General features: G+C 51.5%; 1 protein-coding gene across 3 annotated transcripts in view; it reads left to right on the top strand.

Moving 5' to 3' along the window:
* NR6A1 (nuclear receptor subfamily 6 group A member 1) overlaps window positions 1-16,013 on the top strand; it is a 198,585-nt gene extending 182,572 nt beyond the window's left edge. For 2 of the 3 annotated variants that reach the window (XM_045846263.1, XM_045846266.1), the window contains 6 exons: window positions 1,959-2,113; window positions 3,469-3,696; window positions 4,988-5,242; window positions 12,297-12,418; window positions 13,870-14,022; window positions 15,675-16,013. In XM_045846263.1, coding sequence (XP_045702219.1) covers window positions 1,959-2,113; window positions 3,469-3,696; window positions 4,988-5,242; window positions 12,297-12,418; window positions 13,870-14,022; window positions 15,675-15,763 — 1,002 coding nt within the window. In that variant the 3' untranslated portion in view covers window positions 15,764-16,013. The remainder of the gene's footprint in view (window positions 1-1,958; window positions 2,114-3,468; window positions 3,697-4,987; window positions 5,243-12,296; window positions 12,419-13,869; window positions 14,023-15,674) is intronic. The other variant, XM_045846264.1, reaches the window with a different exon arrangement.
* Window positions 16,014-21,453: the final 5,440 nt, after the last annotated feature.

Below are 21,453 nucleotides of genomic sequence, written 5' to 3'. Positions count from 1 at the left end.
GTTGTATACCCACACTTTATAACTTTATCTTAGATTAACCTCCCAAGTCTGTCTGATTCAAACCTGCATATTTTCTTGCTCCAGCACCCCGTGAGGGAACCCTGGGCTATGAGGGAGGTAGCATTATCTCCATCGTCTCCTGCAGATAAGGAAGCTAAGGCTTAGAGAATTTGAGTGACTTGCCCAGCAGTAAAAGTCCAGCTAGGAAACTGCAGATGAGATTTGAACGCAGCTTCAAGCACTGTCAGCATGGTCCATCACCTACCTGTCCAGTGCATCAGTGATGTCCCAGTGTCCCACGGCACCCACAGGGAGAGACAGGTGCAGTCTGACTGGAGCTCCCAGCTGGAATAAGCAGATGCTACCAGGACTGGCCCTGTTCACCCAGCGCCAGTTACTCCGTGTCCACCAAGCTCTGGTCTGCTCTCACCGCCGTCACTGAGGCCGCTTCCGTCAGGGCCTCAGTGGGTGTCTGGTAGTTTGGTGGCACCGTTTGTCTTCACATGACTTAAGAAGTGCAAACAGTGATTTCAGTGTTCTCGGGGCCCCTAAGAGAACATACCTTTTATTTATTGTCTGTTTGTTTGTTTGTTTGTTTGTTGCTGCTTGTGACTGAAGAAAGAAAGACATCCCCTTTAATTCAGCGTGTGGTCCAATCTGTTTAAGACCAATCACTCAACCTATACACCAGTTAAATGTTTCTTATTTCCCCTCCGATTCCTGTGCGCTGGCTGCCTTTCAGTGTGAAATGCCTCCTATATTTATGACCAGAGCAGCTCAGGGTTTCCTCACAGGCTCCTAGAGCTAAGAATTACGCAGGTTCGAGTTAGACAGACCCAGGATACCATGTCCTCTCATCCTTTTCACAGGAACAGGGGATAACAATGCGTCGGCCTTCCCCTGCAGCACTCGTGCTCGTCCTGCGTGCTGAGCGTAGCCGGCCGGGGTTAGACACATTAGGGAGTGTTCGTTCCCTCCCTCTGTGGTGTAGTAGCTTAAGCACTGGACCGAACATTTGGAGACTTTGGCCTCTTTCTCAAACTCCGGCCCAGACATGGGCATGTAGTATGAGCTTGGGCGAGTCAGTTCATTTATCTCGGCTTTCTTAACTCAGAAAATCCGTGGTCAGTAACAAGTGAGCATTTGTTCATTTATCCAACATGCGTTTATTGAGCACTTTTTAAGAAATCTTCTCATGGCCTTAGGTCTCATAGAGGATATTTTTATGATTCATTACTATAAATGTTATAAAATAACATTAGCAATGAATATTTTTAGCCTTCCATAATTATTGCTATGCATTAGGCTCTTTTCTAAACATGTGTTAATGTAGTAACTAATTTAATCCTCAGCGTCAGTCCTATGAGATAGATACTATTATTCTCTCCACCATACATATGAAGGAATTTAGGTTCAAATAGTTAGATGACTTGCCTGAGATTGTACAACTAGAAGGGGGTAGAACCTGGATTAGAACAAAGGTGGTCTGACCCTAGAATTCATACTCTTAACCATTATGCTATTCATCCTCTCTCTCAGTGCACAGAATCGAGTGGGTAGAAATAGGACCTAAAATTTTGTCTAGGGAGTGATAGAAGGATTTGCAAAGAAAGTGACATTTGAACTGAGTCTTAAAGGGCAAGTAATAATTTATTATTGAGGAAGGGTGGTTTAGGAAAGAGTACACTCAAGAACAAAGGGTAGTCCTGAAGAACCTAGAGACCCTATGGCTTGAGAGGGGTAAGTGGGCAAGCGAAATGCCGGAGTGAGCCACGGTGCTGGGAAGCAAGCAGCCGAGCTGTCTTAACTTAGCGAGAGACCTGGGGTAGGGGGTAGGGAGAAGGGTGTCTGGGTTTCTCTCTAGCGGGGCTGGGAATCTCCGTGTAAGTTCTCAGTCCTATAAAAGGAACAGAGGATATCCTGAGCACCCAGTCTAACGTGTTAATTCCTTGTCAAAGATATCAGAGGAAGAGATTGAAAGGATCATGTCTGGGCAGGAATTTGAGGAAGAAGCCAATCACTGGAGCAACCATGGTGACAGCGACCACAGTTCCCCTGGGAACAGGGCTTCGGAGAGCAACCAGCCCTCGCCGGGCTCCACTCTGTCCTCCAGGTGAGCTTCAAGGCAAACCCAGCATCATCTAGAGATCACTCAGATAGTAGACCCACAAGGAACCCTCTGGGCTGGGTATTCCTGCTAGTCCATCTCAGCAGTTGTGCTCTTGCTCCCTCAGTCTTTTGGGGTAGGGTCCAGGATGATGCAAAGCAGCACTTCACAACCCATTTTTGCTAAAGACCTTGAAAATGTCCGATGTCTTCTGCAGACTGATAAAGTGCTGTAGCTGCTGTCCGTGCTTCACCGAACCGCGCAACATTTCTGTTAGAGCTCTTTCCTCTCATTTACTTTATCACTGAAATGAACAAGCCACACTGACAATGTCAAATTAAGTTATAATTTCTCTGCCTCGGCAGGAGTGAAGATTTTCACTTTATAAATTTTAGGAAACAGGAGAAACTTTTTAACCTAGTCAGAATTGCTGCTATTATCATGGAATACCAGTTTGGAGACCCTGGGCTCAAGAATGGTATCTTAAGTTGGTTGTTAGGTGTGAAATAAAGCCATCGGCTACCAGGGAATGCTTTCTTTCCCCAGAAGTCTTTCTTACAGAAAAGGGATCAACAAACTGTCTGTAAGGGCCAGGTAGCACATACTTGAGGCTTTGTAGGTCTGTGGTCTGGGGCTCAACTACTCAACTGTGCCACCACAGGGCGAAAATAGCCAGAGACAGTGTGTCAGTGACTGAGTGGCTGTGTTCCAGTGAGTCTTAAGTCACCGAAACGGGCCATGGGCCATGGTATGCTGGTTGATCCCCGTTACAGGAGTGCATCTAAGTAAACCTGTAGGATGGTTTTTTTTTTAATTGGTTGAGAGTGGCTAGATTTCTCCAAAAACAGGGAAGGAAGATAAGAATCTGCTTTTTTCTTCATATTTCATTATAACATATCCATTCAGTTCCTTCCTTTGAACGTTTTGGGAGTTGTTGCCACATGCCAGATTTTTTTTTCTAAGTACTAGATTTGTTTTGTAGCCTGGCAAGGCATTTAGCCTGTCCGTGCCTTAGTTTTCTTAGCAGTAAAAAAATAAAACACCTACCTTTGTCATCATAGTCTATGCATATCCATTAAAAGCCCTAAATGCAGCACTCGTCTGAAGAATTCATTTAGCCAGTATTTATTCAGTATCTGCTCTGCCAGGTCTTGGGTGTCCGCTGGTAGACCATATATGTGCACATACCCACAGAGTCCCTGTCTAATAGGGGAGAGGTGCGTGTCACCATTAGTTATGTCCCCGGCTTAATGAAGACAGACTACATGGCCGAAGAACACCTGAGCCACCTTCTGGCCCGTTTCCTCTGAGCAGGCAGCACCCCTGCCAGATCCTGCTTGACGTGAGACTTTTCTCTCCAGTAGGTCCGTGGAACTAAATGGATTCATGGCATTCAGGGAGCAGTACATGGGGATGTCTGTGCCTCCTCATTATCAATACATACCGCACCTTTTCAGCTATTCCACCCACTCGCCACTTCTGCCCCCGCAAGCTCGCAGCCTGGATCCCCAGTCGTACAGCCTGATTCACCAGCTGGTGTCAGCCGAGGACCTGGAGCCCCTGGGCACGCCCATGTTGATCGAGGATGGGTGAGTGAGCCCTGCCCTGTTCGGCCCTTGCAGCTTCAAAACGCTCCCTACCCCACATCCACCTCCCTCCCTGGCTGCTTTATCACAGACTTCAGAATATGTCAGGGATAGTGAGTGATGACTCAGCACTAGAGGGTAAGTCAGTGCTCATCTTTCTTTTGAAGTCAGTGGTCCCTTATTTTTCTCCTGCGCATCTTTTCTCATAGAGTTTGGGCTGTTAATCAGTCCCTATGGAATTAGGAGAAAGGGCTTTTGTTTCTGCTTGGGCCTAGGTAAGCCAAACCCTGGGGTGGACCTGGGCACTTCTGAGCCAGAGATGAGCTGTTATTCTGGGGATAACACACATCAGGTTTAGGCTCCTTAACAAGACGCCGAAGGCACTACCCGGTCGTAGGCTGCCTGCATCCCTAGCCAACATGCCCATGGGGGCCAGGGGCCGTGTGCACTGTGCGCAGGCCCGGTGCATGGAGGGAGTACTCGTTCAGTCCCCGATCGGCTTGACCTGAGGAGATAATGGTCCAGTCTTTAGACCCATCCACTGCTGCATCCAGTACTCCTTTGGCCTGGAGCATGTGCCGCTTGAGTATTTCCGAGCTTAGACCCCCTCCGAAAAGTACCCTCAGATTTCTTAAGCTAGACTCCAATTTCAGAGAGAAAATTCAAATATCTACAAGAAGGCCATACAAAAGCTTTATAAATCTGGACACAGGGGTGAGAGGAAGAGTCATGCCAGGGGGCCTTGAGATCCAGCCCAGAGATGAGGAATGCCCTGCTCTTTGCATCCTGCAGTAGCTTAGAAGGGCTGAGCTACTCTAACTCCAGTTCCCTAGCTGTCACCACCAGGGGGCGCAGTGAGAGCAGGAACAGCTTCCAAATGTGTTCTGTTCTTTTTCAGCCATTTGGCCCCAGGCTCATTTTTCTGCCGGTCCCTGTATTTGGTGGGCACCAGATCCCCCCAATGGAGCCCTTGTTGCCAAAACAACTGCAGGAGTGACTGGGAATTTTCTCTAATGCATAAAACACTAGTGGACACCAAATTTAAAAGCCATACTCCCTGATAACTGCACAAACTTCTAAGCCTCCTTTCTCTTTAGCAGCCCTTTCTCACCACACCCGCCTCTGCAGCCCTGAGTGTGCTGCTAGCTCCAGCCCGGCCCCTTTCTCAGACTGAACTGAAGGGCGCTGGAGCTCACTGCCAGAGCCCCTTGTGCCCCTAGGGTTTTCCTCTCCCTGCGCCCCCACCCTCACCTTCTAGCTGCTGGAAGTGACTGGCCCTGTCTCTGCCCTCTAGGTACTCTGTGACCCAGGCAGAGCTGTTTGCCCTGCTTTGCCGCCTGGCCGACGAGCTGCTCTTTAGGCAGATTGCCTGGATCAAGAAACTGCCTTTCTTCTGCGAGCTCTCAATCAAGGATTACACGTGCCTCCTGAGTTCCACATGGCAGGAACTAATTCTGCTCTCCTCCCTCACCGTTTACAGCAAGCAGATCTTTGGGGAGCTGGCTGACGTCACTGCCAAGTACTCGCCCTCTGATGAAGAACTACACAGGTGAGGACTGCTGGCTAAGGAGGCGTTCCCAAGCAACCAGATCATTGTCATCCCTGCAGGGCAGCAGGGTTGCCTGGCACTCCAGAGGATGGGCATTAAAAGCCCTACTCTGCCACTGACTAGCTTTGTGACCTTGGTCAAGTCTCTGATCCTCGGGTTCTGAATTTATAAAATGGGGTGGTAGCAGTACCATAACAAACGAGATAATAACAGCCTCCCCAACAAGGCAGTTGTGAGAAGTAAATGATGTTGTGCAGTGAAGCTTAGCAGAGTGCTGAGCTGTTGTTTTTATCACTCCTGGATTTCTGAGGTAAGATGATGAATCTGGGAGAAACAGAAATCTAAACTTAGTGTACAAAGTGAGGGGCTCCAGGATACAGTTTTACAATCTGAGAACAAGACCCGGGCTCACTGTGGTGCACCTGCTGTGTTCCGGGCACTGGACTTAGTACTTTATGATTGTCTTACTGGTTTATCATAGCCCCCAGCACCATAGGTATGGTTATGCCTGTATTACAGATGAGAAAACTAAAGTTCAGAGAGAGATCTGCCCTTGAGGGTTTTCGCGTTTGAATCCAGAGCCTGGATTTGAACCTGTGCCTGCCCCACTGCACAGCCTTAGGCTCTCTTGCCACGTCTGAGATGCAGCGAGATGGTAGGAGCAGGGGTCTAGGAGACTGATGTTCTCTTCACGGTTTCCTAGCAGACGGTCTTGTCCGAGCCGGCCAGCACCCTCTGACCTCCCTGTGTAGGGCAGGTCTTCACTCACTCACTCACTCACTCACTCCGGAGACCTGGAGCACGTGGTGCCACCGGAGTCAGGACGAGTGACCTGCTGACAGGACTTTTCTGGCTTACTGACTTAACCATATGAAGAGTAAAGCTTAAAGCAACGTTTAAGTAGATATTTAAATAATTCGCCTCTATTGGACAATATAAAATGGTGGGAAAATTGGGATTCCAGAGCACCAAGGAAGAGAGAAGAAGACACACACCCAGCAGTGAAAGCTAGAGAGGGCAGAATGCCCACGCTTTCCACACAGGGCTGGGGTGTGCCCCCCTCTGGCACCCAGTCCCATGGCATAAAGACGAGCTGAGACTTCGGCTGAAAGCCAAGCTCCGAGACCCTCAAGGGCCCTGTGCCTCACTGAAGGGAGGAGGAGTCTGGGTGTTGACTGTCTCCCGTGGTTTTCCAATGTTTCCTTGTGAGTGATGCCTACTGGCTTCGGGGTGACCTATACATGACAGAGTCTGAACCCAGCTGACACTTTGTCCTGTAAACAGAGCTATCTGATTTTGCGAATGACCTAACCCCTTGTCTTGGGCCTCTAATTCATTGTTTCCATCAAATCCCTATCTCCTGCTCTGTAACTCGGGGCCGACGGCGTGTTTGGATAGCAGTTAGCTGGCTCTAATATTGTCAGGGTTCGCAGAGCTGGCCCCGTGAGCCCGGCTCCCTGTTTGTCTGGACTCCACCAGTGCACCCCGGGCTGCCTACAAAGTCAGCCTGTGGGTTTCACTCCCTCTGGAGTGATGGGTTGTCTGGGGCCTTCTACAGGCAGGTAGGGATCGCTGGTCATGCAGGGCTCTCCGTGGCTTTGAGCTTCATAAGGCACCCCATCCGCTGATCCAATTCCTTGTACCCCAAGAGCAAGGCAGAGCCCAGCAACAGCTGAGTAAGTGAGGAAAGTTACATTTCCTAGGGAGTTTCTTTACCAAGGAGAATCTGGAGCTGCATTGTCCAGTAGAGTTGCCTTTAGTCTCAGGTGGCTTTTTAAATTTAATTAAAGTTAATTAAGACTAAAATTTCAATTCTTCATTTGCACTAGCCACATTTCACATGCTCAGTAGCCACACGCACTTAGTGGTTACACGTTGGACAATGCAGATATAGACTGTTTCCATCATCACAAAGTTCTTCTGAACAAGTAGGACCCAAACACATGTTGCTGCTGAGCTCTCAGGTGAGTTCAGGGATAATAAATAGATTTGGCCCTGGCTGGTGTGGCTCAGTGGATTGAGCGCAGGCTGCGAACCAAAGGGTCGCAGGTTCGATTCCCAGTCAGGGTACATGTCTGGGTTGCGGGCCAGGTCCCCAGTGGGGGCCACAAGAGAGGCAACCACACATTGATGTTTCTCTCTCTTTCCTTCTCTAAAAATAAATACATAAAATCTTAATGAAAGAAAGGAAGAAAGAAAGAGATTTATTGTTAGGACCCTTACTCAATTATGGAAGCCTTCAATGGAAAAATGCGAAGTAGACTTACCACGTTAGTGCTGATTCCATGCCCGTCTCCTGGGCACTCACTGTGTTGGCGGGAGGGGTGTTGGGATGACAGGCGATGCAGACATGGTTTCCGACTCCAAAATGAGAGTCCCTGTTCTTGGTTTAGGGCGTTGGGACATGCATAGGAGCAGATACAGCCTACAGTCTGGGATGGTGTTGGCGGCAGTGGAGGGGCATGTGGGGGACTTCAGGCATAGGCTGGGGAGTGAGTGCCTCTGCTCGCTTTATCAGGGAATGCTCGCCAGAGAGAAGAGATTTGAGCTGCATCTCGAAGGAGGATTTTTCTTGGTAGATTATAGAGAACAGGAGGAAGGCATGAGGGTAACACAAAGTCCTAGAAGCTAGAGATCTTGGATGGTTGCTTCGTGCAGGGAACTGAAAGCAGTCTGTGGAGTAGGGTACAGAGAGAATGTATCTGAGACAGAGAAATGAGCGGGGGGCGGGGTGACTGGAGAGAAAGGGACAGAAAAGACAAGTTGTGAAGGTGCTCAAATGCCTAGCCAAAGAATTTGGATTTTATTGTGTAAGTAGTGTTACGCCCCAGGACACTTTTAAATGGAGTGGTTGCGTGGTCAGGTTGTGCTTCAGGAAGATCCCTGTAGCTGTAAAGCTCAGGGTGGATTGGCATGGACACCACCAGAGAGCAGAGGCTGGGGCGGAGGCTGTTCCACGAGGCCGGGGCCAGGCAGCACGGAGTTAGGAAAGGGCAAGGAGGTGAAGTCAGGGGGGCTTCAGTAGGCAGATGAGTCCGAGGTGCTGCCAGGCAGGTGGGCACCAATCTCTTAGCCAAGGTAATGGAGCCGGGGAAGAACAGGCTGAGAGGTGAGCCACTCTGAATTTGATTTGGAGTCTGCTGAGTCTGAGATGCGTGTGTAAGTGCCCAAGAGGTCAGAGGAAATGGACCCCTGAGAACCTCCGGAGTCAAGTTCGTCACTGTGAAGCAGTCCCCTCTCTATTAGAGACCCAGGGTGTGGTGGAGTCTGTAACCGGCCATAGCTCTTTCCTGCCTTTCCCGCTCCTGCACGATCCCACTCCCCCAAACGCCTTTACTTTTTCACAACTCCTGAGTGCAAGTGAGTTCCTGCTGTCATGAAAGGGCTTTTCCCAGATGATGCATGACCACCTCCTTTTCTCTTCTCCAATATTGAATCAAATTTATGGGGCCCATTTTCCTTAATCAGGCTGTTATCAGACAGTGAGCCGGGTGCATTTGATTTAAAGCAGATTGTAGCACCAGCCAGTGACTGCTCCTGGCCCTAATCAGGACTTCTTTACTCTCGGGAGGAGATGCCTTGCGCTGGATGGGCTTTAATGGGCCCTTGCTCCTCATGAGCACGGGCTGCCTTCCTGCCAGATCTCTGGAAGTTTCCCTCCCAGCGCTCCTGCTCGTACCCTAGCTTTAATGTTTAGGAAACACAATTTTTGCTGTGGTAGTGGGAACGATGGTGCTGATGCTATTAATAATGATAGTTGGTAAGAATTATAGATTGCTTATTGTGCCAGATTTCATCTTAAGTGCTTTACAAACGTTATTTTAGTCCTCGCCACTGCCCTGAGAGGCTGCACCACTGTTATCCCCATTCCTCGGGGGAGGAGCACAAGGCTCAGAGAGGGGGAAACTCCAGGTTACAAAGCTGGAAAGAGATGGAGTTGAGGTTATTGCCTAGATCTCTTGTGCTCCAGACCCCGTTCCCGCCGCCATCACTCTGCACTGGACTCTTTGGCCCCCTCAGAAGTGGGGCTTCCTGGAGAGGGGCCTGGAGCCACAGCCTCACCTCTCATCCTAGAGTCTCTGTGCGATGCTGAGGTGGCGGTGCCCCTGAGGTTGGGGCTGGTGACTCCCCCCAAGCGTAAGCGCCTGTAGATGAATGAAGAGGAGACAACTGGGCCTCTCGGCCCCCTTCGCGGGACATAACTTACACAGTGTCAGCTTCAGTTGCTGCCTGAATGGTCCAGTGGTTTGGGGGATCCTGGCAAGAATGTTTTCCTTGTCCTGGCGTGCTTGTGTAACGGGAACCCAGAAGAAGAATGGGTGTGTTTGTCCAACTTTCTGGCTCTGAATGCTGATAATTTGTAGACGGGGAATACAGGGGCGTTAGAACTGTGGAGTGGGCAGATGTGGAGGAGGCACGGCTGCAGGAGAAAGCCGGCCCATGAAACAGAGAACAGTTTGTTTATCAAGGGGTGGGATGCGGGGTGTGGAGGAAAGCTTTGCAGTCAGGCTGTGGATACTGAGTGGGGGCTGCTGGGCTGGCTGCCATCCCCCCGCCATCGCCTCGGGTCCGTGATGGTAGCCTGTCCTAAGAAATTTGGAAAAGAGACACGTGCTTTCCCCGAGAGAAAAGGCAGAGCTGGGGCCACGCGCTCAGGCCAGGCACTTGGGAGCTCATTTGTGTCTCTCGGGTCAAGACTCAGCCAGGAATAAGGCCGGGCGTCCTGGCTGGGGGGTCTGGCTGACAGCCACACACCTGCAGGTTCTGCAGTGCCAGAGCGAGCTCTTGGGCGAGAGGCTGCTGATTAAGGGAGACGGCGTTATCTCCTCTTGCTACACTGCTTGCTCAGCCACCAGACGACAGGCACTGACACTGTTGCTCTGCTTACCCCACCCCTCCAAGCAGATACTGGAGGGAGTTTGCACTAAAGACCCTTTCCTCTCAAGAACAGAAGTAGCCAGCTGAGTCCTGTGATGAGGCGGGATCATCCCTCCCGGGGACACTGCCTGCTGCAAGTCTTGAGACCACGGGAGCCTGCAGGGCAGCCCTGGGTCGGGCCCGGCCTGAGTCCCTGTGGGAATGCAGGGCCCCCGAGGTGCCCAGCGGTAGCATGTGGGAGCCTCCCGCGCTTGCCGGTTAAGAGCAAGGCAGTCAGGGAGCGAGCAGTGTGGCACTGAGAAGGCAACAGGCTTGGAATTAGAAAACATGGCTTAAACCTTGGCGCAGCATCACGCCTTGACCGAGTATTCTTGGGGAAGGCACCTCTTCTCCCTCCTCACCCTTAACCTGAGGCAACGTGACTGACCTCACAAGCTTCCAGGAGCATCAAGTGGAAGAACGCAGCAGGGGCCCAAGAAATAACCTGTCAGCCTTTGTTTCCACGTGTGATCAAAGGAGATTACATCACGTCCATTTGGGGGGTTAATCAGGAGTATCCAGTGGAATAATGTATGTAGACTATTTAACAAAGTGCCTGGCAAGCAGCAAACACTCAACCAATGGTGCGGTGGCTGATACATTTCTTTATAGTAGTTTTTCAATATAAATGTCTTATCAGCCAGTCTGCGAAAATATCATAAAGTTGTAAAAAGCCATTGGGCCAGGAGCGGAGAGAAACAGTCAGCCATCAGACTTACAACCAGCTGACCAAAGAAGCCCCAGCTCACACTGACTGGGAGCCAGACCTTGAGGCCGAGGGCGGGAGCTCCAGCAGAAGGAGCTGTCGCTGTGGCTCCCTCTGGTGCTCGAGAAGTCCAGGTGCCTCTGGCCCCAGCCAGAGCCAGGCTCTCCCCGGGACCTTGCAAAGCCTACAAGGTCAATGCAGAAAGCAGTAGTACATGGCCAGGGGTTCTGGACCCCACCTAGTGAGAGCCTTCTTGCTTGGCATAGGGCTGTACAATTATGTTCAGTACCCAGATCTGAACGCAGTCACCAGGAAGCAGTCCTGGGTTGAACACCTTCTCTGTGACTGAGCTGCAACTAAGACCTGTCTGGAACTCTCCCTGGTCCACTCCTAGAAGTGGGAAGACTGGGCCTGGCCTCAGCTTTTATAAACTCCTACTTCCCCATTAAGCTTTTGCCTCGTTGGTTTCGTGATATTTCCATCTCTGTTATGAGACATTCCCCGCTATTACCTGGAATATCAGTCCCCTGGCCTGGTGCTCCTCTGCCTAAAACCTTGATCTTTCCTCAAGGAGCTTACTTCTAATCCAAAGAAAGGAGCATTGACCCTTCTCTGTTGGGAGATGCCACCTTGGATACTGGGAAAACCAAGGCCTTGGGGAATTAGCCCCAGATCCCAGTTCTAGCTCTGCCACCACCTAGCTGCATGCTAATGGGCCAGTCCCCTCTATTCTTTGGACGTCGGGTTTCTTATCTGTACAGTGGTAATGATAGTCACCTACCCATAGGACTGAGAAGGTTCAATGAGATAATACATATAAAGTGCCCAGCACAGAGACTTTCATGTTTCCCTCCTTCCCTAGCTGAAGTCAAGGATACCAATAAAAAGTTCACCGCATAACCTCAGCCCTGCTGGAAACAGTGAACCTCAAAAATACAATCAGCAGCTTTTTCTGCATTGTGGCAGAGGCTTACATGAAGTCACCATGGCAGCTGCCACTGATACTGAAGCCGTACCTCTACAACAGCAGTATATTAGTGATGTCATATTTTCCACATTCACATCCCAAACCTCTTCAGGAGCCCTGTTACCCCCAGCAGTCCAGCACTGTTATTGTACAGAGGAGGACCTCAAAGCTTAGAGGGGTCATATGACTTCCCCAAGGTCTCCATAGCTTTTATGTGATGGAACTGGCTTTCTGGTCGACCCTACCTGGCCTTGGGCACAGCAGCTTGTGTGAGTTACCTGCCGGGCCCCTTGACAAGCTGTGGATCCCCCTGTCGCTCACAGCCTGGGTTCCATCTCCCCCAGCCTCAGTCCGTCTCCTGTGTTAGATGCTGTAGGGAGCTGTCAGAGGTCTCTGTCTTCCTGTCCCTGGCCTCTGCGGCTCTCAGAGCCCACGGTTAACAGCGCTGTCCATCCGTTCCCCAGATTCAGTGACGAAGGGATGGAGGTGATCGAGCGGCTCATCTACTTGTATCATAAGTTCCACCAGCTAAAGGTCAGCAACGAGGAGTATGCGTGCATGAAAGCAATTAACTTCTTAAATCAAGGTGAGTGGCCTGTTCTGCTGTGAACACTTCCCCTCATGTTTCACGCCCCCCACCCCACCCCCCGGGACTGTCACGCAGAATGTGGCATGCCGCGTGGGTGCCAGGCTTGGAAGGCCTGTGCTTCCCTCATCGTCATTGGTGCAGGGCACGCTTTGGGTTTCTTCTTCAAACGCAAATGCCACAGTCTCTATAACTCATAGCGGAAGGAAGAGGATTCGCTTTGTTTAGTCAGTTTCAATGCATTTAAACGCAGACATCAAGGACAGTACATGCGTCATTTAAAATGTGTACCGAGTTTACCAGTGACTGAAGAAGAGCAGAGTGATGAAACTGTTGGAGATAAGCCTCTGTGACAGGCTGGCAGTGGTTCTGGCGGCCCCTGCAGGGCAGAGCGGGGGTGCACAGAAGCTCACACGTGCACATCAAGCATGGCTTTTAATCAGAAGTGTGCCGAACGGGACCCATGTGGAGTATTGCCTGCAACGTGGTGCTTGGTAGCTGCTGATGACCAGAGTGAGAAGGAGAATTTGTATTTTTTTTTTCCAAAGTAGCATACGAGTGCTCTGCTCTTGGAGAACTGTTTTGCTGCCTGTGACATGAAGAGTGATCTGTCCTGTGTTCAGTTGCCTCATCCAGAGGCTGTCAGTCCCCTCCTCTTTGCTTCTCCTCCCCCACACTGGCCGGACCTCCTCCTCCTGCTCCTGCACCATTCGTGCACTTATCTGGTATTTTGTGTGCCTCCCCTAGGCCTGGGCCTGTGGTGAGCATTAAAGACGCTGAGAAACAGATTCCAGGTCCCTGGCGTCAAGAAATATACTCTGGTGGCACGTTAACACATTACTTGAGCCTCAGATGGGGGATATCAGTAGCAACCACGTAGAAGAGGAGAAATCTAAGTTGGGTCTCAAAGGCTGGGTGATATTTGTATATAGAACACCCAGACTCTGTGTATACAAAAGGGGTAGGAGTGTGTGTGTTTGTGTGTAAGGAGATGAGAGAGAGAGAGAGGGGCGGGGGGGGGGGGCTCTGTATATTAATAGGAAAAAGTGGAGTGATGTCAGAGTAGTATGAGCAGAAACACAGGGGATCATGGGAGTATATGAACAAGTATGAACATGTAGGTGCCCCCAAAGGGCACATTTAAAGATACTGTGAAGGACAGAGTAGGAAAGGTAGGTTATTCACGCGGTTAATTGTTCAGCATCTACTGGTGCTTGTTTCGTATCGGAGCTGGGGGCTCCGTCTAGTGATTGTCTTGTATCATTTTTTCCTTCTTTATCCGATTTTTCTTCCCTGATCTAGAACTTTGTTCCTCCGTGTCAGAGAGAGAAAAGATCCCTTATTGTAATAATGTTTAAGAACTCCCTATTGAAATAGGCACCTATTCGAGGAGCTGGTGTTTCTTCCACAATAGAAAGCCCCTCCCACTTCCTGTGTGGTTGTCTCCACAGATATCAGGGGTCTGACCAGCGCCTCGCAGCTGGAACAGCTGAACAAGCGATATTGGTACATCTGCCAGGACTTCACTGAATATAAGTACACGCACCAGCCCAACCGCTTTCCTGACCTCATGATGTGCTTACCTGAGATTCGGTATATTGCAGGTAACGTTCTGGGTGCTAGGTTTCCAACTGTCTTGCTTTTCGTCACTAGTGAAGAAAACGAGTCAAGCGGTGTTTCCAGGATGCTCGTTCCAAGCCCATGACCGAGCTCATAAAAGCAGTACGACCCTTGCCCTCAGAAAAGTTAGGCTGCGACGAGAAGCTTGACTTTTCCTTGTAGAGAAGAGAATCTAGCGTTTCCTCGGCACCCGTGGTGTGTGGGGCACTCTGTGGCTTTCGGCCATTTACCCTCAGGCCGAATCCCCACGGGCCTGGCGTCGGTGATGCCGCGGCCACTCTGTACCAGGGAAGCGGGCTCAGAGCTTCTCGGCTTGGCCCCGGGTCCTGAACTGGGTGCTGTCAAAGGGTGGGTCTTATGTTACGTGACTCAGTTTCACCTCGGTTTTAAAAATGAACCTCATTTCATAGAATTGCCCATAAGTTTTGGGGGGCTCATTCATTTAAAGCAGTATCTTTAATTCCCTAGTCCTATGCTAGCAAAAGAATTTTTGTTGACATTTTAATAGGTCCATTTAAATATAGAATTCTAGTTTTAGTTATTGTTGCTCCCCTTCGTTTGGTGAAGATTGTTGTTCGTAGTTACCCAGCACTTACTGAGGGGCAGCTCAGGCACGGAACCTCGACAGAGATTGTTCTCGTCAAATTCGGTGACATGATTTTGAAGGCAAAACATTTTCAGTTTGACAAAGGAATTTTTATTCTACTTTTTGGGCCCAGAGTAATCTAGCAGATGTGAACTGGACCTCAGCTATTGGAATTTTGGGGGCATTCTGATATTTATGTCTCAGCATTTTCAAAGTGACACCCTGCCAGATGAGATACTCATCACGTGGTCTCTGAAGTAAGGGGAGGCCAGTAATTGCACCCCCTGGCCAGAGCCGTGGCAGCTGGCAGCACCTGGAAACACCTGGGGAGCTTTTTAAAAGTGTCCATGCTTGGGTTGCACCCCCTGAGATGGATCAGGATTTTGCTTGAACTCCCGGGTGACTCGAAGGCACTGTCGGGGAGAAGCAGCGCCCCCACATTCACAGCAGCTCTTGGTGCTCTGGGAAGTCCTCCCGTTCAGACACTGTGCGCCCTTCAGCCCTGAACTTCTCAGCTGGATTGCCCTTGTGACACCCCCACCTCCTTTTTTCCTCAATACTTTTATGTAACCCATTATACTACCATGAAGAGCAATTTTTATAGAACGCCGGTTAGAGAATCCATCGGGAAAAGAAGAAAACAGACATAAGTTTCTTGTGGTATTTGAGCTCTCAGAGGGCATCTAGGAACACTTCTCAGTTTCAGATTCCTCGTCTGTAAAATGGGGATAGAAAGTAATATCTGTCCCACAGAAGTATCGTGAGAATTAAATGAGATAATGCATTTAAACACCCAGCACAGAGCACATGTTCCCTGGATAATAGCAATGAGTATAACCTGCGCCATCGCTGGGCTCCCTCGGGCAGCAGAGCGGGCCTGGGCGTCACGACGCCAGCCCAGTCTGCCTGTCTCTGTGGTGCTCCTGGCGCTTCCCTTGCCCGAGCCGCCCAGAGAGGCCGCATCCTCCTTCCTCCTGCCCAGAAAGAGAGGGATGCTGTTTGCTCTCCCACCAGCAGCCACTGCTAACCTTTTTCCCCACCTGTTCCCAGGAAAAATGGTGAACGTACCCTTGGAGCAGCTGCCCCTCCTCTTTAAGGTGGTGCTGCATTCCTGCAAGACCAGCGTGGGCAAGGAGTGACCTGTCCCGGCGCCCTCCTCGGGCCAGCCACGGAGCCGCGGGCGGGCAGGACGGGCTCCCGAAGCCAGAGCCAGAGACCAAGATGGAGGCCGCGGAGCAGCACTGCCGGCCGCCTCCATAGCAGGAAGAGTTTTTGTTTGTTTGTCTGTTTTTTTAAGCTCATTTTTCTATATATTTATTTCACGACAGAGTTGAATGTATGGCCTTCAACACGATGCACATGCTTTTGTGTGAATGCAGCCGATGCATTTCCTTGCAGTTTACAGAATGTGAAGATGTTTAATGTTACAGTGTTGTCATTGTTTAAAGATAGTTCTTTTTTGTATTTTGAGGGAGGGTGGGTTGGGACTGAGATGACTGTTTTCATAAATGTTGACAAAGACGACTACCTCAGTGGAAAGGAGGGGTGCGACCGTCCCCGCTTTTCCCACCTGTTCTCTGCAGACTCGGACATTTGTCTGTCAGAGAGCAACTGCCTTTTCTAGCCACAAAACTGCCAGGGAAAAAGCACACACCGCAAAAGGGCCAAGAGGCGTGGGGAGGTTTGCTGAGCCGAGCGCAGCGGGCGAGGCGGTGGGAGCGAGGCAGGAGTTGAGGATGTGGGCCCCCTCTTCCCCTTGGGGAGCGTGGACGTGGAGGGAGCGGGACACAGCGGCCAAGTCTGAGTTAGGCGTCCTCCCTCCGAACAAGCCCTCGGGGAGACGGGTTTCTGTTCCCACACCGCGCTGTGGGATATCCCCCCCGTCGGAACCACCATTGTCAGTTTCTGCCACTGTCAGCTTCACAGCCAAAGTCCTGGCGGTAAGGTCCTCAGTCCTTGGGACTCGTCCGGCTCCCTCGGGCTCGCAGCTACCTCGTTTCCTGACCCGGGTCTGCCGGGGCCTGCCTGCCTTATTAGATGTCTGCCCCTCGTCAGTTCGCCTCTCCCTTGTCAATGTGACTTCCCATTGGCCCTCTGAAAAAACAGCTGGACACAATGTCGTGCTCCGAGTCCTGGTGCCCACTACTGATTTATTTTCCTGTCGCCTTGCTTTCTTCAAGGGGCACTGGGACAAAGTCCAGACTGAGAGAACAAATACTCCTTCGGAGTTCCCTGTTCCTCCCGCCGTCCCGCCCCGCCCTGCCCCAGGACGGACTCCAGAGCCTGCAGTCTCTGTGTCATGCAGTGGGAAGGACCGTTCCAGCCTGCTGACCAGAATTTTTGCCCTTACATTCTACTCTGAGTTCTTCCAGTCTCTCCAAAACGAGACCAGGATTTCTCAGGACACAGTCCAAGGTCCAGAGTGGCCCACCTGCCCCTTAGCGCATCAGTAGCCTGGCTGACCGTGGCCTGGAAGGCTGGGGCCCCCGAGCACCTGGAGAGGGAAGGGGGGCTTTAAACTACCTCATGTTCCTAAGGGCCTGGCTGCCCCCGCTCACTACCTGCCCCACCTGGGCCTGGGAAGTGTTCCTCGCCTTCTCGGCTCTGGCCAGCAACCGCCCCGAGTCTGTCTTGGAACTCTGCTGGGTGCTTTTCCCTTCTCTGCCTTACTGCAGCCATGGTTCCTGCCCACACCCAGGCGCCCCACGTAGCCGCTGCGGCAGACAGACCACTGAGAGGGGTGCGTCCCGGGTGGGCCTGCGGGGCCTGCAGCACCTCCTTTTGCCTGTGTAGTCAAAGGCCGTTTGCTCTCTTCCTGGCTCGGCCTGGCGGACGGACCCGGGGGGCTGCCGCATCGTGTGCAGACCGGGTCGTCCGTGTCAGATTGTAATTTTTTCTTTCCGCTGAAATGTTACGGGTACCAGCACAGTGATGGCTTTGTCCCCGGTGGACCTGACACAGCACTGTCCCTCCATGCCGCTTCCCTAACTGCTCTGAGAAAGAGAGGAGGAAGAGACATGTTTCTCAGGAAGAGCTCTAATCAGAGTTTGTTTCACATATCAATGGGAAGATTTGTGTGTGTATCTGTTTACTTCTCAGTTCACAATAGTTTTGTTTCCCTGGATGTTTTGTTTAACCATCTAGATCCCATTCTTTGGCTACAGGTCAGACTCCGACTGCTCTCCTCGCTGTAGGGAAGAGACCATATCAGAGACCCCTTCTCCAAGACGGCTCCCGTGTGCACCATCTTTCTCTGCTTAGACCTCCATCTGTCAAATTACTGTTTTTTGAAATGGCTTTTCTCTTACACATTTTGTCAGTGGGTTGGGTATCAAAGGAAATTGCTCTCTGATGAGGCAGGAAGATGTCTCTCCAATAATGCAGCATTAAACAGAGCAAGTTGTTAATTTGTGGAGTGGGGGAAAGGTTCTGCAAGTTGCCATTGTACAAATCCATCTTTACAAATGTTTGCAGCAGATTCCACGGAACAAAGAGCCCATTCATTGCCGAGTGCCCTGCAGAATCTCCGAGCCAAGTGGCCGTGTGTTCTGAGCCGGAGCCTGACCTGTGGACCGCCTTTAATGTGTTCTGCACCCAGTCCTTTTATGACGTGGGCTTTTTTTAAACAGGGTAGAATGAATGTGTTGCATTGCAAACTCAGGTATTAGGAGGAGGTGGTAGGAGCGTAGCTAGCAGCGTGGAGACATTAGGTCAGCCACTAGATGTGTTTGCGAATTTGGTTTGAAGGACACAGAAAGGTTGGAGGGGGAGGTTTGGTGTGTTTGTTTTTTGCCTTTCTTCCCGTAATGATTGGTTAACAGGTAGCCTTTTTGCTAGTGGAAGAAGGGAAAAAGTTGTGCGTGTGGTTTCTTCATTCCCCTGTGTTCTGTCCTCTCTCTGGCCTCCTGCCACTAACGGCACTCATTCTGAGTGAGAATTTTTCCACCATGAAAATACGACCCTGCAAGCTGAGTGGTCAAGGAGAATCCCACCTCCTTGCACTCCACTGAAACATACAGGCTTTTCCCTTCCTTTCCCTCGGAATGTTCTCTTGACCCAAGACGAAAATTTGCAGTCTTGGAACTTCACCTACAACTTGGGCTCTCTGGCTCCTTTGTAGATTTTTGGAGTCTTTCACATGGTTTGGTGGTCTTGACCTTGGTCTGGAGAAACTCCCCAGAACTTGCCTGAAAGCATCTGACCTGTCTCAAAGGACAGACACCCAGTCTCCGTGCCCAACCCACGAGTCAGGTGGCCGAACCACTGGGGATAGGAGTCAGCAGGCAGGAGCCTCCCTGCCCTGGTCTCCAGAGCCAGAGAAGGAATAGTGGGAACTCAGGGCCTCCGTGGCATTCTGACAGCCACCCACCCCACGCCAGCCCGCCTCTTCCTGCCCCCTCCTTTCTCAGGGGGATGAGTACGTGCCACGGCCAGTGTGTCCCCGGGGCCTTAAAGCCCTTGGGCTCTCTGAGCTTGCAGCCTTGCTCTGCGACCCATTTCTTCCCGTAGTTTGTTCATTCTTGATTTTCTGGGGAGCGGGACAGACGGAGACAGGGGAGCCCGGCGTGGGTGTCCCTGTAGGGCAGCGGGTTGAGCAGTGGTTCTCAGTCTCTCTCTGAGCCCCTGGCCTGTGTCTTTTTTCCTTGTCGTTTTAATTTTTTTGCAATTGTTTTAAGAAATCCAGTCTTTTTCAGACCAGCCCTTTTATTTTCTTTATTGATTTTTTAAAGTGAAAAACAAAAAAAAATCTCAAAAACAAAAAACTAAACAAAAAAACCATGATTACTTTCCCCAAATGACCTACAAGCCTCCCCCTGCACCCCCCTCTGCCTTTGCAGCTGATCATTCTCCCGTTTTCCTCGACTTGAAGCTAGATCCGCGTCCAGTGTCTGCGGAGGGGGTTTGTCTGCGTCTCAGCATGAGAACCGGCAGTCCTTGTGCCAGGTGCTGGGAACTGGTCGGCCTTGAGGCGAGGGTTTCTAGGGCCACAGCTCAGGGATGTGTATTTAATTACAGGGTCCCCAGAAACCCCTCTCTCGGCCGCCACGCACAGTGGCTGCTTTTCTGGGCTTGGGAGCCGGACCTGGACTGTTTCCTCAGAGGCAGGAGCCCCTCGGAGCGTACCGAGTCTGGGGCCGGTCCTGGGCTACCGGGGGGCTCGACAGCCCAGGAACGTGAGCCCCAGCGGCCCTGCCTCTGCCTGCTCATAAGATCCCGGTCCCTCCGCCCAGTCCGGTCCTTGTCGGGCCTCAGGGGGCTGCAGCCTGCTCAGGAGTCGATCGCAGGCTCAAAGGGAAGCTGGGGGTCGGGCCAGCCCGAGAGAAAAGTCGTGCTACTGGTAGAGAAGCTAGTCTTCCAAGTCCTGGAGCCAGCCCTGCCCGCCAAAGTACCACTTTTGCCCTTTGGTGATCATTATTCCTTCCTCTGAAATGTGTTATAATAGGTGATAATGTTGTTGACTCAGATTTCCATGAAAAACAAAAAAAATACTACCTCTTGAGTGACATCCTGGTCGATTCCTCTCTGAGAAATCCTGTGGGGGAAAAACGCTGTAGCTCCTGCTCTGTTTACATGTTTCTGTCGGGAGGGAAGCCCTGCCTGCCCGGGGCGTTGCTGTTTGTGTCTGGGTGGCCGTCCCGGGCCTGCGATAGGGGCCTGCGGGTGCGTTGTGGTGTCTGGGCCGCGCCTCGGCAGGCCTTCGCACCTGCCCGGCCCGCGCCAGGCCGCCCCCTCGGAGGGGCCTCCGGGTCCTTTCTACCATCCAAGGCGCAGGAGGCACCGCCCTGCCGTCGGGGACTCTGGTGGCACGCGTGTCCCCAAGCTGACCCGTGGGCCACGTATCTGAGATCCACCTCTACCCACAGTCCCGTGCAGGAATCAAGTAAATGGGATGTCTCTGAGCCCTTGTCCCCAAAGGGCCGGCCAAGGGCTTCCTGCCGGCCTGGCTCCGTCAGCCCTGCGTGACCAGGTGCTGGTTGGCGAGCTCTGCAGGCTGCCCGGGCCCTCTGCTACCTCCCACCCTGCCAGCCGGCGAGGGATGGGCCCTTTTCTGTGAATTGACTACCTGTGGAAATGTGACCAATTAGTGTGAAATGCATGTTTAGAAAATGTTAGGTACTGTATTTGAACCAATAAATGTGAATCCTGCACATGGCATCTGTGTGTGGCGCTTGTCTGGCGTTCTCTGGGGCGGGGCGGCGGGGACCCTAGGGAGCCGGCTCGTGCCTTCACCCCACCCCAGTCCCCTTTGCAGAGGGTCTGGCGGAGGGACGTCGCTTCGAGCTGCTCGGATTCATGAGCCAGCAGTGACTGAGGTGCCTCTCCTGTACCTGGCTCTGTGTTGGGAGCTTTCACAGACCTGCCCCTCCTCGACCTTGAAGGATTTTCATCTCTGTAAATAAAGAAACTAAGATTAAGTGAAAGGACTCATCTCAGGCCACCCAGCCAGAAAGGGGTACAACCAGAGGAACTGAATCTTCGTGGGGGAGGCAGGCACAGCCCTTCGCTGTACGGGGGGCTCTGGGTTGTTACTGGGGATGAACTCGGGGTTGTAATGGCCCAAAGGTGTGGCCTGTTGTGCTCTGGGAGGGCTTCCCAGGTAAGTGTTAAAAGGTGGGCCTTGAAGAAAGCCACCAGGTGGAGGAGGGTAGACCAAGGAGAGGGATCAACAGCATGTTTGAAGATGCAGCTGTGAGTCAGAAAAGACTACAGAATACGCAGGTGCGACAAGGGACTGCCCGGCAGGAGTGGTGGCAGATGGGAGGGGTTCGCGAGAGTTGAGGCGGGAGCAGCACCTGAGAGCCCTGACGGCCACAGCTGGGCATTCGGG

The sequence above is a fragment of the Phyllostomus hastatus genome, unplaced genomic scaffold (assembly GCF_019186645.2).
Source record: "Phyllostomus hastatus isolate PE091 unplaced genomic scaffold, TTU_PhHast_1.1 phas_contig_495, whole genome shotgun sequence".
Classification (NCBI taxonomy): domain Eukaryota; kingdom Metazoa; phylum Chordata; class Mammalia; order Chiroptera; family Phyllostomidae; genus Phyllostomus; species Phyllostomus hastatus.
Note: the sequence above shows the minus strand (reverse complement) of the source record. Positions and strands in the feature narration are given on the sequence as shown.